This window comes from Zootoca vivipara, chromosome 7, assembly GCF_963506605.1.
Source record: "Zootoca vivipara chromosome 7, rZooViv1.1, whole genome shotgun sequence".
Classification (NCBI taxonomy): domain Eukaryota; kingdom Metazoa; phylum Chordata; class Lepidosauria; order Squamata; family Lacertidae; genus Zootoca; species Zootoca vivipara.
Window position 1 is genome coordinate 27,338,349 of NC_083282.1, and position 12,970 is coordinate 27,351,318.

The window sequence follows — 12,970 nt, forward strand, 5'->3', positions numbered from 1 at the left end:
AGAGAAGAAGGGAAGATGATAGATAGATAGATCTTCCAGTAACTTCACCCCCAAAGAAGTAGGGAAATCTTTCCAAGCAGCAGAGAAGAAATAAAGATGGATTTTGTATGTAACCATTTCCCCAGGTATGTCTTAGTGCATGTGTTTCTCAGCTAGGGCAAAATGCCTGTTTGGTTATTGGACCAATGTTTGTAGCTTTGAGCGGCCCCGATCCCTGCTGTTGTTGGGATATTGCCAAAAGGAAATTTTCTGCACAGATTCCTTTGTATGTTCTTGAAGAGAGCTCTCTGCATAAAGTGAAGGTTATGAGATCAGGGCCCTTGTTGATATCTGGTTATCTCTCTCTCTCTCTCTCTCTCTCTCTCTCTCTCTCTCTGTGTGTGTGTGTGTGTGTGTGTGTGTATGTGTATGTGAAGAATTATGATCTTGAACAAAGATATAGACCAATGCAGCACCTGCTATCTAGCTCCTTAATGCAGGGATGGTCACCTAAATTGTTCTGTGTGAACTGTGTGGTTTGGTTAGATTACCGAGAATGAGCTTTTCAAATTAAAGACCATGTAGCTTAATGCAGATCTGCAGGGGGTGGAATTCTTGGGGGGAGATGGGGAAACAGGCTAGGGGTGTGGAATTATGGCTCCACCCATTAATGCAGATCATTTCTGGTTCCGGAGCCCAACTCAGAAAAAGTACTATTGAGGGAAAGAATTGTGAGGAGGGGATATGGCATAGGTTGCAGGTGGTTAGCACTCCTCGACTGTGTGTTCTTTTTTTCTCTTAAAATTGGACCACTCACCCTCATTCTATGAGGGTGGAACAGAACTGTGTTTAAAACATGGGCCTGCCACCTGGGCACTTGGCTTAGCCCTAAAACAAATGAAAAAAAAAGCCTTGGGCAGTGTCACGGTCTGGGTTACAGGCAGTCAGAGTCCTGGCTTGGTACATCGGGACTGCGGTAGAGGTTGGGAAGCAGGAATCAGCAGTCCAGGGTCAGCAGTCTAGGGGTCAGGAAGCCAAGAGTCCATGAATCAGGAAGCCAAGAGTCTGAGGGTTAGGAAACTAGGAATCAGGAAGCCAAAGCACAGCTAGGTGGGTAGCAAGTTGCTGTGGCAAAGAGCCAGAGGGAAATGCTGGTCTTATATACCCCTCCTGGCCCTTGCCACCAGGTGCTACTAGTCTTCCGTCAAGCCTCACCTGTGTGGCCGTGCCTTGCCCTTCCAGGCCAAACTCAGGAAGGCCCCAGTCCTGCGAAGCCCTACCACTCACAGGGCTCCTGCACACACTCCTGACAGGCAGATTGAACAATTTTGAATCATGGGCTTTCGATTGCTCAACAGAGCTCCCCTCCCTTTCCTTGTCTTGTGCCCCTCAAAATAGGGTCAGGTGGGTTGGGAGATCCCCACCCCCTAGAACAGCCTGCATGTTCTGTCTGGCAAGCTGAAATGCTCATGCAGATCCGACATTTGTAATAGTGTGGCATTGAATCCCACCCATTAATTATAGCGTAGCTGGGAGTTCTTCTTAAGAAAGCATGCTGCAGAAGTGGCAAAACAAATCTCCTCGCTTTTATTCCAAAGAGGATGTCTAGAGGCAACTGTGTGAATGAAGAAAAACGGCGGCCATTCTCTTGGTTCAAATGGGAATAAGAACAGGATCACATCTTTCCATTTTATGTGCTCATAGTAGGCTCACCTTGATTCCGAAAGGTATAAGTCCTCTTCTGGTGAGTTTTGTCGTTCTGTGAGAGGTATCCTGAGCTTAGACTTGGTCCAGAATAGGAGAGGGAATTTTTCACATTTGCAAGTTAATTTCTTGGCAAGAAGGAAAGGTGGAACAGAGAACAGTTCTTTGGCATGAGCTCCATTAGCTTTCATTCAAAAGGGGCTTACATAAGTGGCCTGAGGCCCAGGCAAATATTGAAAGTGTCAGTATTTCAGCTCACTAGTGGAAGGAGTTGTTCCTAGGAAAAAGAAAGCTCCCTTATAGAGAGTGGATTTCTCTCCTTCTGTGGATTATTGTCACTTTTGCTGCTAATGAGATTTCCCCATCTTTTGTCTTGTGGATGAGTAAGTGGGAAAGTGGATCAGTTGTGTGCATCAGCAACCCTGAGCTCTGAATTACTGAAACAACCACCAAGTGTACGTATGTGATTCTAATCTGTTAGATAGCATACTTTGGAGAATACAATACTGAGCCATTGGCCCCGTTCCTACAACCACGTTTATCACCTGATGACCAGCACACACAAAAGACATCACAAATCACGCTCAATCACAAAGAGGTTTCATATCGCCTCGTATGTGAAGTCTTTCAATGGATGGACATCCCAGATTGAGTGAGACGAATTGGCATTTCGTTTGAATGAAAGAATAAGTCCTTTTGTCACTTTTGTAGAAGTACAAATATCAAAAAACCTAGCTGAGCTGCTAAACGAGACAGTAATACAATTTTGTGTGTGGTACCTTGGTTGTAATCTGAATCACTGTAGTGCCAGTATTGGATCTATAATGATCCTGAGCACAGCAATAAAACAATAGTGGCAATTGTGTTTTGTTGTGCCGTTAGCGAGTAGTTTTTGTGACAGGCTATCTATTGTACTGAGGCCTTGATGTTCTTGGCTGCAGTCCTGGTTTTGCAGATGTGCTTGTTAATTTTTGCAACTTTCGTAACGAGGCAAGAAATCTGAAGCACAGACCTCTTCTTTCCAATGGCAGTCCTGCATAATCTCCTTGCGGAATTAATACATTACATCCAAAGCTCTTAGGTTTTTGTTTGCTGTCTACATGCCGCACGGGGTGGCATAGTGGCACCGCACAAGCATCTTCTAATGTTTCCCTGTACAAACGACTCTTTAAATACCTCAAACTTTAGGCCAGGCATCCCCAAACTGCGGCCCCCCAGATGTTTTGGCCTACAACTCCCATGATCCCTAGCTAACACGACCAGTGGTCAGGGATGATGGGAATTGTAGTCTCAAAACATCTGGAGGGCTGAAGTTTGGGGATGCCTGCTTTAGGCATATCATGGTTCCCCTTTACATCAGAAGTATCAGTGAATGGAATGAGCGATAATTCCCATGAATGTGTTCCTGCCTTAGCCCCCTGTAAATGAAGGAATAGACTGCAAATGGGGTAAATGGTACAAATAAAAATTCTATCCCTTAAGGCAGGCATGTCAAACCTGCGGCCCTCCAGATGTTTTGGCCTACAACTCCCATGATCCCTAGCTAGCAGGACCAGTGTTTGGGGAAGATGGGAATTGTAGTCCAAAACATCTGGAGGGCCGCAGGTTTGACATGCCTGCCTTAAGGGTTCCCCTGTGAGTTGTTGGAGGAAATGTCAGACTATGCAATACATAATTGAACTCGGGAAAAGAGAGAAATCCATGCATGCAAATATTAAATAGCAAATCCCCTTTTGACTTTTCTGTAATCCTGCTGTTGTTACATTAATAATGTTCTCTGTTACGTCGGCAAACCTTTGTGGTGATACTACACATTACAGGTTGTTTTTGTGTCATTTTGGTACGTACCCTGTTCATATTGATGACCTTGAGTGGAATAGGATGTTGTGTAAGCAATCCTCCTCTCGTACAATGGGACTTCCTCTTCCTCTTCTATCCCCTGCAGCCTGTGCATCCCCCAGAATCTGCTCTGGAAGGTTCCTAATTCTCAAGAGCAGATTGTGAGGGTGCTGCGGGGAGGAGAGGTAAGTCAAGGCTATTGTGCAAGCAGAAGTCCATTTCACTCTCACACGGACTGTGTTGAATACAACCCATTTGCTCCAGTGGAACAGTTGGAGGCCCAGTCTGTTAGTATCTGATAATGAAACATAGCAGGCTTAAACCACAAAATATGAAAACTCTTCTTCCTTCCTTCCTTCTCCTCCTCCTCCTCTTTTTTTAATTTAAAAGTTTTACAGACATACAGATCTGATAATTTCCCAACAAACACATATGTTTTGACTTTCTTCCACCCCCTTTGCAGTTTCTTATAGTTTTAAATTTTTAACACGGCATTTCCTACATTGTTCCGTTTATTACCTACTCCCCGATTTATCTTTAGCATACATTTAACCAGTGCTTTTTTCTGGGGGGATGCAGGGGTATGCATACCCCTAAACATTTTGCGAATCTAAGTCTGGCCTCATTGAGGGGCAGTATTTCAATATGAGTAGGAAAATGAGAGCACCCCTAAACATTTTTAATAGAAAAAAGCACTGCATTTAACTGCTTGTTTTACCTAAATCCTGCTAACAAACTTGCATGTTTACAAAAACTTGTCAAATGTTCCCCCCCCCCTTAATAAAATTTCTTTCTTTCTTGGTTTCTTATTGTTTTGCCATTTTGGCAATTCTTCTTCTTCTTTCCCCCAGAATGATCAAATCTCAGCCTCAGGAGTACAGCTTTATTCCTCGGACATGGATCTTCCCAGCAGAGTACACACAATTCCAGAATTACGTAAAAGAACTCAAGAGAAAACGTAGACAGAAAACATTCATCGTCAAACCAGCTAACGGTGCAATGGGCCATGGGTATGTGCAAGGTTTAAAGAAGCTTCTTTAAGTCAGCCTTCTCCAACTTGATGCCTTCTGGATGTTGCTGGACTACAACTCCTATCGTCCATGATCATTGGATGCCTTGGCTGGGGCTGATGGGAGGTGGAGGCTGGGGCTCATGGGAAGGCTGCTTACAGGTTCTTCAATCTTGTGTTTCACCTGCTGTTCCTATTACTGTAAATTGCGCTGAATATAGATTTTATTGTTCTTTGCAAATATGACCCATGAATTTAGAAATAACAACAACAATGCGAATCAGATTTTTCACACAATAGTAAAAATGGTAACACACATCTGTTTTCATTTGCTTTTTTCTTTTCTTTTTCTTTCTCTCTCTAGCTGATAAAGAATTGACCTGATCTGCATATTTGTCAATGCATTATCTTATAAGAGCACCCAACATAGCTAAAGTTGTTTGCACAGGCTTATCAGCAATAAATGATTTTTATTCATTTTTTTAGTCTGAAATGGTGTAATAAGATAAAATAATTCATGCTCATTTTCAGCTTGGTTTCTTTTAAATAAAGCTTCAACCAATTGCCAGGACAGGATTTTTTTAAAAGGTAAATATGTGTGAGGCCATAGAAACGTAATTGATGGCACTCATAACAAAGCAGCTGGATAGATTCTCTGGAGAATCTTATGACTTAAAAAGCTGATTTAATTCCTTAACTTGGTTGATTTTACTGCAGTCAATGAGCACAAACTCCAGTGGTGACAATGAAGCCACACATGAAGGGATCACCAAAGAACCCTTGGTCCTAAATATGTTGGAGATCATTTTGCATTGCTTTAGTGTAAAAACAGGCTTCAAAAGCAAGGGGACTTATCTGATCTCTTGGGAACACCAGAACATGTGGCCGACAATTCAAAGTGTTAGTGCTGACCTTTAAATCCCTAAATGGCTTTGGCCCTGTATACCTGAAGGAGAGTCTCTCACTGAGAGAAGTGAGGTTACAGGGAACCAGGTCGAGGGCCTTCTTGGTAATGGCACCCGCCCTGTTGAACTCCCTCCCATCAGATGTCAAGGAGATAAAGAACTATCTGACTTTTAGAAGACACCTGAAGGCAGCCCTGTACAGTCATACCTTGGTTTAAGTACGCTTCGGTTTGAGTACTTTCAGTTTAAGTACTCCGTGGACACGTCTGGAATGGATTAATCCACTTTCCATTACTTTCAATGGGAAAGTTCGCTTCAGGTTAAGTATGCTTCAGGTTAAGTACGGACTTCCAGAACCAATTGTGTACTTAAACCGAGGTACCACTGTATAGGGAAGTTTTGTGTTTGTCGTATCGTGTTTTAATTTGTTGGAAGCAGCCCAGAGTGGCTGGGGTAACCCAGTCAAATGGGCAGCATATAAATAAGTTGTTGTTGTTGTTAGTTGTGTATGACCTTAGACACACTTTGCTAACCTAGTGCCCTCTAGACATTACTGGACTACAACATCTGGAGAGCATCAAGTTGTTGTCTTGTTAAAGCAAATTATAAACATCAGTTTCTGAACTGATGGGATCCAATGATCTGTCAGAGCTGTAATTGTATTTCTGAGGGTTTACTTAACTTTCTGTGTTTAAAACTCATCTTTGTGCCTTTTAACCAGGATCTCCCTCACAAGAAATGGAGAGAAGCTGCATTCTCAGGAACACCTCATAGTCCAGGAATATCTTGACAAGCCCTTTCTTATTGAAGGCTACAAATTCGATCTAAGAGTGTACATTCTGGTGACATCCTGTGATCCCTTAAAAATATTTTTATATCATGACGGGCTAGTGAGGATGGGCACAGAGCTGTATCATCCCCCCAATGATTCAAATCTGGTAAGTGGTTGTTAGGATCAAACAAAACACTTCTGAGCACAAAATAGTTTAGGTGCCAGAAGAGGAAAAAGGGAATGAAATTTTGAGCAAAAAACATTGAACAATTTAGTTAGGCAAATTCTAGTCCTTGTTCACCCGGGCCACCTTGTGTTGGAGCCTGTGATGCACATCAGCAGGCTAATAAGATACACTCGGAAAACGCTGTTCATGTGTTCCTTCAGGGATCACACGTTTAACATTGTGTTGTGTGTGGAAACAAGGCTATGCCTACTGGCTCCACCCCCTAACCGTCCCTGTTTGCCCGCCATCTACCGGTTCGTACTGGGGAAGGTCCGAAACAGGAGGTGGGGAGCTTTCTCTGAATGTGTAATCTCTACTGTGACTTGGAACCATGCAAGTAGAGTAAGACTCCCCTCTTCAAGCCTTTTTTCCCAATCCGTGGACAACATGAGTGTGTCGTGACCTTCGGCTCCAACTTTTCACCCTCGTGGCTGTAAATTCAGAGAGAATATCAAATTGGAAGAGACACTTGTCCCTGGAAAAAGCTCCAGATGTTCCCACTGCCCTGGAAACTCCAGCACAAGAGAATCCTATGTTGTTGACATCTCTCTGGCCTTGGGATAATTGCGATGATACAGAAAATACAATTTGTGCCTTGAAAAAGGACATACTTGCATCTTGCAGTGGAAAGGCCTTGCCTCGTTTTCTTGTTGCTATCCCAACAGCAATGTTTTCTGAGCGGATTGAGTATCAGTAAATGTTGAAGTGCAGCTGCTAAGCTTAAAACGATGATGCAGCAGATTTACCCAGGATTTCAAATATTTGGGCTGCAGTCCTAATGCGTGTAGGGGGGGAAGGAGAACCAAATGCTCACCTGAGCTGCCTCACCCAGTACACTTCTGGGCTGGAAGTGAGGATACAGCCGCCGCCTTGTATTCAATCATTTTCTGCTTTAAAAAACCCAGCAACCCAATTTCCCTTTCACTTGGAACAGTGGGAAAGAAATAACTATGACACCTCCTAGGTCAGCGTAGTTTTCTCCTTAATTTAGTGTGTGTCTGGTGACCGGGAAGCTTTGGGACCCTTCAGATCTAACCCTTCCTTGGCCCACTCCTGATGTTGCTCCCTTTGGGGGAGTTTGAACATCAGTACGACAAGGGACACAGATGTTTTTGCAGTGGCAGGGAAGAGGCGCCAGACATTGAGTGTCCCTCTTTGTGGTCGGAGTTCTCACTCCACCCCATAGCTGTCAAGTTCTCCCCTTTTTAAAGGGAAATTCCCTTATGCTGAATAGGCTTCCTCGTGAGAAAAGGGAAAACTTGGCAGCTATGCTCCACCCTCTAAGAGGGAAATCTTCCTATGGAAAGCAAGTATGGTGTAGTGATCAGGACAATGGACTTTGACCCGGGTGACCAGAACTGAGTTTCTGGAGAGTTCTGGCTAGAAAATATCCCTGCTAACAGAGCCGATGTTAGGATAATATGGAGGGGGGTTAATTACACAACCATGCCCTCCTGTGGGATATAGCTGGCATTAATAAGTAAGTACGGTCCTTGGGACACCCTCCTAGGGACCATCATATGACTGTAGAAATGATCTTAAAAGGCCTGGAATAAAAATAAAATGGTGTTAGCTGGGGGGCTAACAGTGAGAAGGGCCTTTCGCCAGTAGCCACCTGTGGCATGTCAGTTGGTGGTGGCACCCGGAGAAAGGCTTACCTCAGATTAATGTCTTTGTACCTGTAGCTCAGTAGTGACCCTTTCCTATCTTCTCTTCCTCTCAGGGCCAGCTGTTTATGCACCTGACCAACTACTCTGTGAATAAGCATAATGAGCGTTTTGAGCGGGACGAAACAGAAGATAAAGGCAGTAAGCGCTCTATAAAGTGGTTTACTGAGTTTCTGCAAACAAATCACCTTGACGTTTCCAAATTCTGGAATGATATTTCAGTAAGAGAAAACTAATAACGCAATAGCTGTTTTCAATGTTTATGTTGGCCTGTTGCGAGTGCGTCCTCACTTCTCGACTCGGACTGGGATGCAATCTGGTTTTTGACTCGTTGCAAGTTCTTCTTTGGAAGCACATTTTTATATAACTAAATTATATTTGGCAGAGTGCAAACCCGATGATGTTTCATATAAAGCCGCCTTCCATGCCTCGAGGCTGGGAAATTGACACAAGAATCAGATTGTTTCAGCCAAGTGACAAACGCATTAAACGAAATTCAAGTTTGTTTATGTGCTCTTGTGATTTAGAGTGAAACCAGCTGTTGATTAGATTCCTTAATTCTGCACAGTCAATCTTGTCTCTTGTATTTGAATGTGTGTTGCTTAATGCCTTTTGGTGATCTAAAACGAAACAAAACAAAATAACACCTAGACAAATAACTTTGCCCTTCTCTCTCTTCTCTGCACAATCCCCCAGGAACTAGTGGTGAAGACACTCATAGTAGCAGAGCCCCATGTCCTTCACGCTTACCGTATGTGTAGGCCAGGACAGCCTCCGGGAAGTGACAGTGTTTGCTTTGAAGTTTTGGGGTTTGATATCCTGCTGGACAGAAAACTCAAGCCATGGCTCCTAGAGGTAAGCTGCTTTAAAATAGCAATAATAATAAGACAAGAGCATTAAAGGGCTAGATACTTAAAGCCCATTTGGAGGTCTTTAAAAGAGGAGTAGACATGGAGGAGAAGACTATCATCAGCCACTAGCCATGATGGCTATGTTCTACCTCCACTGTAGGACACCAGTTGCTAGGAATCACATTTGGAGAAAGCTCTGCTGCACTCAGGTCTTGCTTTGGTTGGCCACAGTGAGATCATTGTGCTGGAAAAAAGATGGACCATTGGTCTGGAGATGCAATGGGGTTGAGGGAACGTTCTTTCATATGTGTTGGACCTGTAAAATGGTAAAGCGTATTAGGAAATAATTCATAATGAATTGGGAAAAAATGTTTAAAAGTATGTTTCCAAAAAAACCGAAAAGAGTCCTTTTCGTTGGGTGATAATTCAGACGGAAATTCCCAGGTGTCAAAAAAGGTTATTTATGTATGCCACTACTGCAGCCCGTGTTTTGTTAGCGCCCAAATGGAAAACCGAGCAAGGTCCACTAAAGAAGAATGGCAACTTCAGCTGATGGAATATGCGCTGCTTGCAGACTTAACATATAGAATAAGAGAACTAGGAGAACATACGTTTAGAATTGGAAAATGCTTATTGAATATATGGGGGGGGGAATTGTGTACACTTGAAAACGTTGGCAGCATTAAGATAAATTCAGCGGTGTAAATAAGTTTTGATGGAATGCCGAATGGTTTAGTTTATGTAAAATATGCAGGGATTTATGATATGCAAAATGAACCATGGAAAGAGAAGAAGGGAAGTCATTGATGTAATAAAAATGTAATAAAATGCAATAAAAATGTAATAAAAATTACCAAAAATAAAATAAAATTGATGGGCCATTGCTCTGATCCATTAAAGATTAGATGTTCTTAACAGTTTGTAAGTGTTACGAAAAGGATGCAACGCGAAATCTCTGAACCATGCGCAAAAATGGCCAGGTCATTGAGCAAAGCAAACCCATTTCACAATGGATGGCGTTTGACAGCCCTGCATTTTATTTGCTGGGAGCAGGGAGCAGGAGAAGAGTGCAGAGGGCTGTTCCTCCAGGCTCTCCATCATTCTCATCTGTTTGGATGCTGGACTAGGTGGATCTTCTTACATTCTCAAAAGGCTGGCCGTGTTTCGAAGCCAGCATATACCCAGTAGAACTAATCATAGAAGGCCTTCCTGGATGAGAGCTTTTTCACAGTGCATAAAACAACTCAAAAGAGATGGTGGTTTAAAATATGAATGGGTTTTATCAATGCTTGGGAACTCCCTTTTCACAAAACATTCTTGTGGACAAGTCAAATATTTGCTCCCTCTTTGTCCTGGCTTGTGTCTTGTTTTAAAGATGGAATTGCTTGCACCATCTAGTGGAAGAAACATGGAAGATTATCCTTCAAGCAGAGCAATAGTGTCTCATCTGGAACATTAATTTTATTAACTAGTTTATTTCTATTAACTAATATTATTAACCACTGGCTTGGGAAGCAGTTTTCACACATTAGTCACCATCCGTGTCTATCCTGTAGTTTCTTATGAAATACTGTGTTTTGATGCATTTCCCTCCCCAAACCACCTTTGATCTGAAAGGAGAAAACCTAGTTTAAAGCTGGTAATATATACATAGCCTAATACATCAATAGCTGCATTTCTTCAGAGACACAGTCCTTTTGTTTCCGCGTTGAACGCATCTCAACATGCCTCTTCAGACTCCCCATTGTTTCTGAACTGAACTTTGCTTCAAGTGTTGATTTATTTTTATTTTTGTATTTTTTATCGGCCACAGTGTTTTATGTGAACACTAATAAAAAAATTCCTTCAGTAGCACCTTAAAGACCAACTAAGTTTATATTTTGGTATGAGCTTTCGTGTGCATGCACACTTCTTCAGATACACAGAATCTGATTATGTACTATGTGTAGTACATAAGAGTGGGACAGAAATGTCCTACATAAAATCAACGAACCAGTCCTCCAGTTTACGCTATCCAGAGCTTCCGCGCGAGAGCAGTGGTTGCATGATGTCTTTCTCTTGTAAGTGGGAGAGAGAATCACTTGTCAACACGAGAAATTGCCCTAGATGGCTCGCACAGGACTAGATTGAAGAGAATGATATGGTGTGTCGTCTAAGAGGATATGCAAAAGGCAAGAGTCAATGGTGATTCCAGAGAGGAAGAAGGCAAAGGAGGGTTAAGGAGGGCAAGAGAAGGAAAAGTGTGCAAATGAAAACTGGATGATGAACATGGCAGGTTGGAAGCAGATTCTAGATACAGCCTTGCTCCTAGATGCACAGGTGGAAGCAGTGGCTAGGAGTGCTCATCTACATCCACCATTCACACGTCCTTTCTTCGAGGAGCTTCTAATGTATGTGATAGTCACGTCCCAGTGGGATTGCTAACATGCCCTACACAGGTTTGAAAGCTTCTGTTGCTCTGGAATGCAACTGCCACACTCTTAACTAAAGCTGGCAAAGTTGAACCTACAGTCTTAATATTACATCATCTGCACTAGTTTCCATGCGGGTGGCGCTGTGGTCTAAACACTGAGCCTCTTGGGCTTGCCGATCAGAAGGTCAGCAGTTTGAGTTAGCTCCTGCTAACTTAGCAGTTCGAAAGCACGCCTGTGCAAGTAGATAAATAGGTACCGCTGCAGTGGGAAGGTAAACACCGTGGTTTCCCTCACGGTGTTCCATTGTGTCAGAAGTGGTTTAGTCATGCTGGCCACATTGCCCCAAAAGCTGTCTGTGGGCAACCGCTGGCTCCCTCAGCCTGAAAGCGAGATGAGTGCCACAACCCCATAGTTGCCTTTGACTGGCCTTAACCGTCCAAGGGTCCTTTACCTTTTTTCCCCTGGTTTCCACACAAAACTAAAAAACTGAAGGCATCCCTTTTGACTTCAATGTTCTGGACAGTTTGAATGTCACAGTTCAGATCTATCCAAACCTACCCAGATAATCTTCTGATGCCCTTGTGTCCCTGGGCGGACAGACACAAGAGACAGGGGCCTCTTCTCAGTGATGCCAAGACAGTGAACTTCCCATGTTGAGCAGGAAGGTGTGAAAGGCATTATTCATGGGCTAAAGGTAAAGGTACCCCTGACCATTAGGTCCAGTCACGGACGACTCTGGGGTTGCACGCTCATCTTGCTCTATAGGCCGAGGGAGCCGGCGTTTGTCCACAGACAGCTTTTGGGTCGTGGCCAGCATGACTAAGCTGTTTCTGGCGAACCAGAGCAGTGCATGGAAACGCTGTTTACCTTCCTGCTGTAGCGGTACCTATTTATCTACTTGCACTTTGACATGCTTTCGTACTGCTAGGTTGACAGGAGCTGGGACCGAACAACGGGAGCTCATTCCGTCGTAGGGATTCAAACCGCCGACTTTCCGATGGGCAAGCCCTAGGCTCTGTGGTTTAGACCACAGCGCCACCCGCATCCCTATTCATGGGCTAAGAACCCTCAATAATCAAGAAATCTGATTGCTCAGTGTTTGAGCTCATGGGTGTGATTCAAAGTGTGTTTTTAGTGAACACATGAAGAATCCCTATTCAGACTTTGGGGGTGAAGCTGGTGGGGGGTCGGGGATGTTGGGGCCTGCATGCATGCCCCCCCCATATTATTTCCAAATAGTTTGAAATAATGCCTGAGAGTGTGGGTGTTTGACATTTGAAAATTGGGCCCCAGTGTTATGTCTGTGTGAGAGCATACCCCTCGGTTATTTTGTGGATTAAGACATTCCTGGATATATTCTGTCCTCTAAATTTTTCAGATTAACCGAGCCCCGAGCTTTGGTACTGACCAAAAAATAGACCATGATGTGAAAAAAGGTGTCCTGCTGAATGCATTAAAGCTGCTCAATATAAGGTAAAATTACATTTTCCCTGTTGCTCTTATCGTTACAGTTGGTTTCTTTTGGAGGGGGGGGGCAGGGAATAGAGATACTGTACATTTATATCGTGATGTACCAAAGTCATTGTAAATGCTCCATAGGAAAC

At 43.4% G+C, this 12,970-nt stretch overlaps 1 protein-coding gene across 4 annotated transcripts in view; it reads left to right on the forward strand.

The window, feature by feature from the left end:
* Positions 1–12,970, forward strand: part of TTLL7 (tubulin tyrosine ligase like 7) — a 75,174-nt gene that overhangs the window by 26,507 nt on the left and 35,697 nt on the right. For all 4 annotated transcript variants that reach the window (XM_060276783.1, XM_060276784.1, XM_060276785.1 and 1 more), the window contains exons 6-10: positions 4,374–4,532; positions 6,158–6,374; positions 8,158–8,322; positions 8,798–8,956; positions 12,745–12,839. In XM_060276783.1, coding sequence (XP_060132766.1) covers positions 4,374–4,532; positions 6,158–6,374; positions 8,158–8,322; positions 8,798–8,956; positions 12,745–12,839 — 795 coding nt within the window. The remainder of the gene's footprint in view (positions 1–4,373; positions 4,533–6,157; positions 6,375–8,157; positions 8,323–8,797; positions 8,957–12,744; positions 12,840–12,970) is intronic.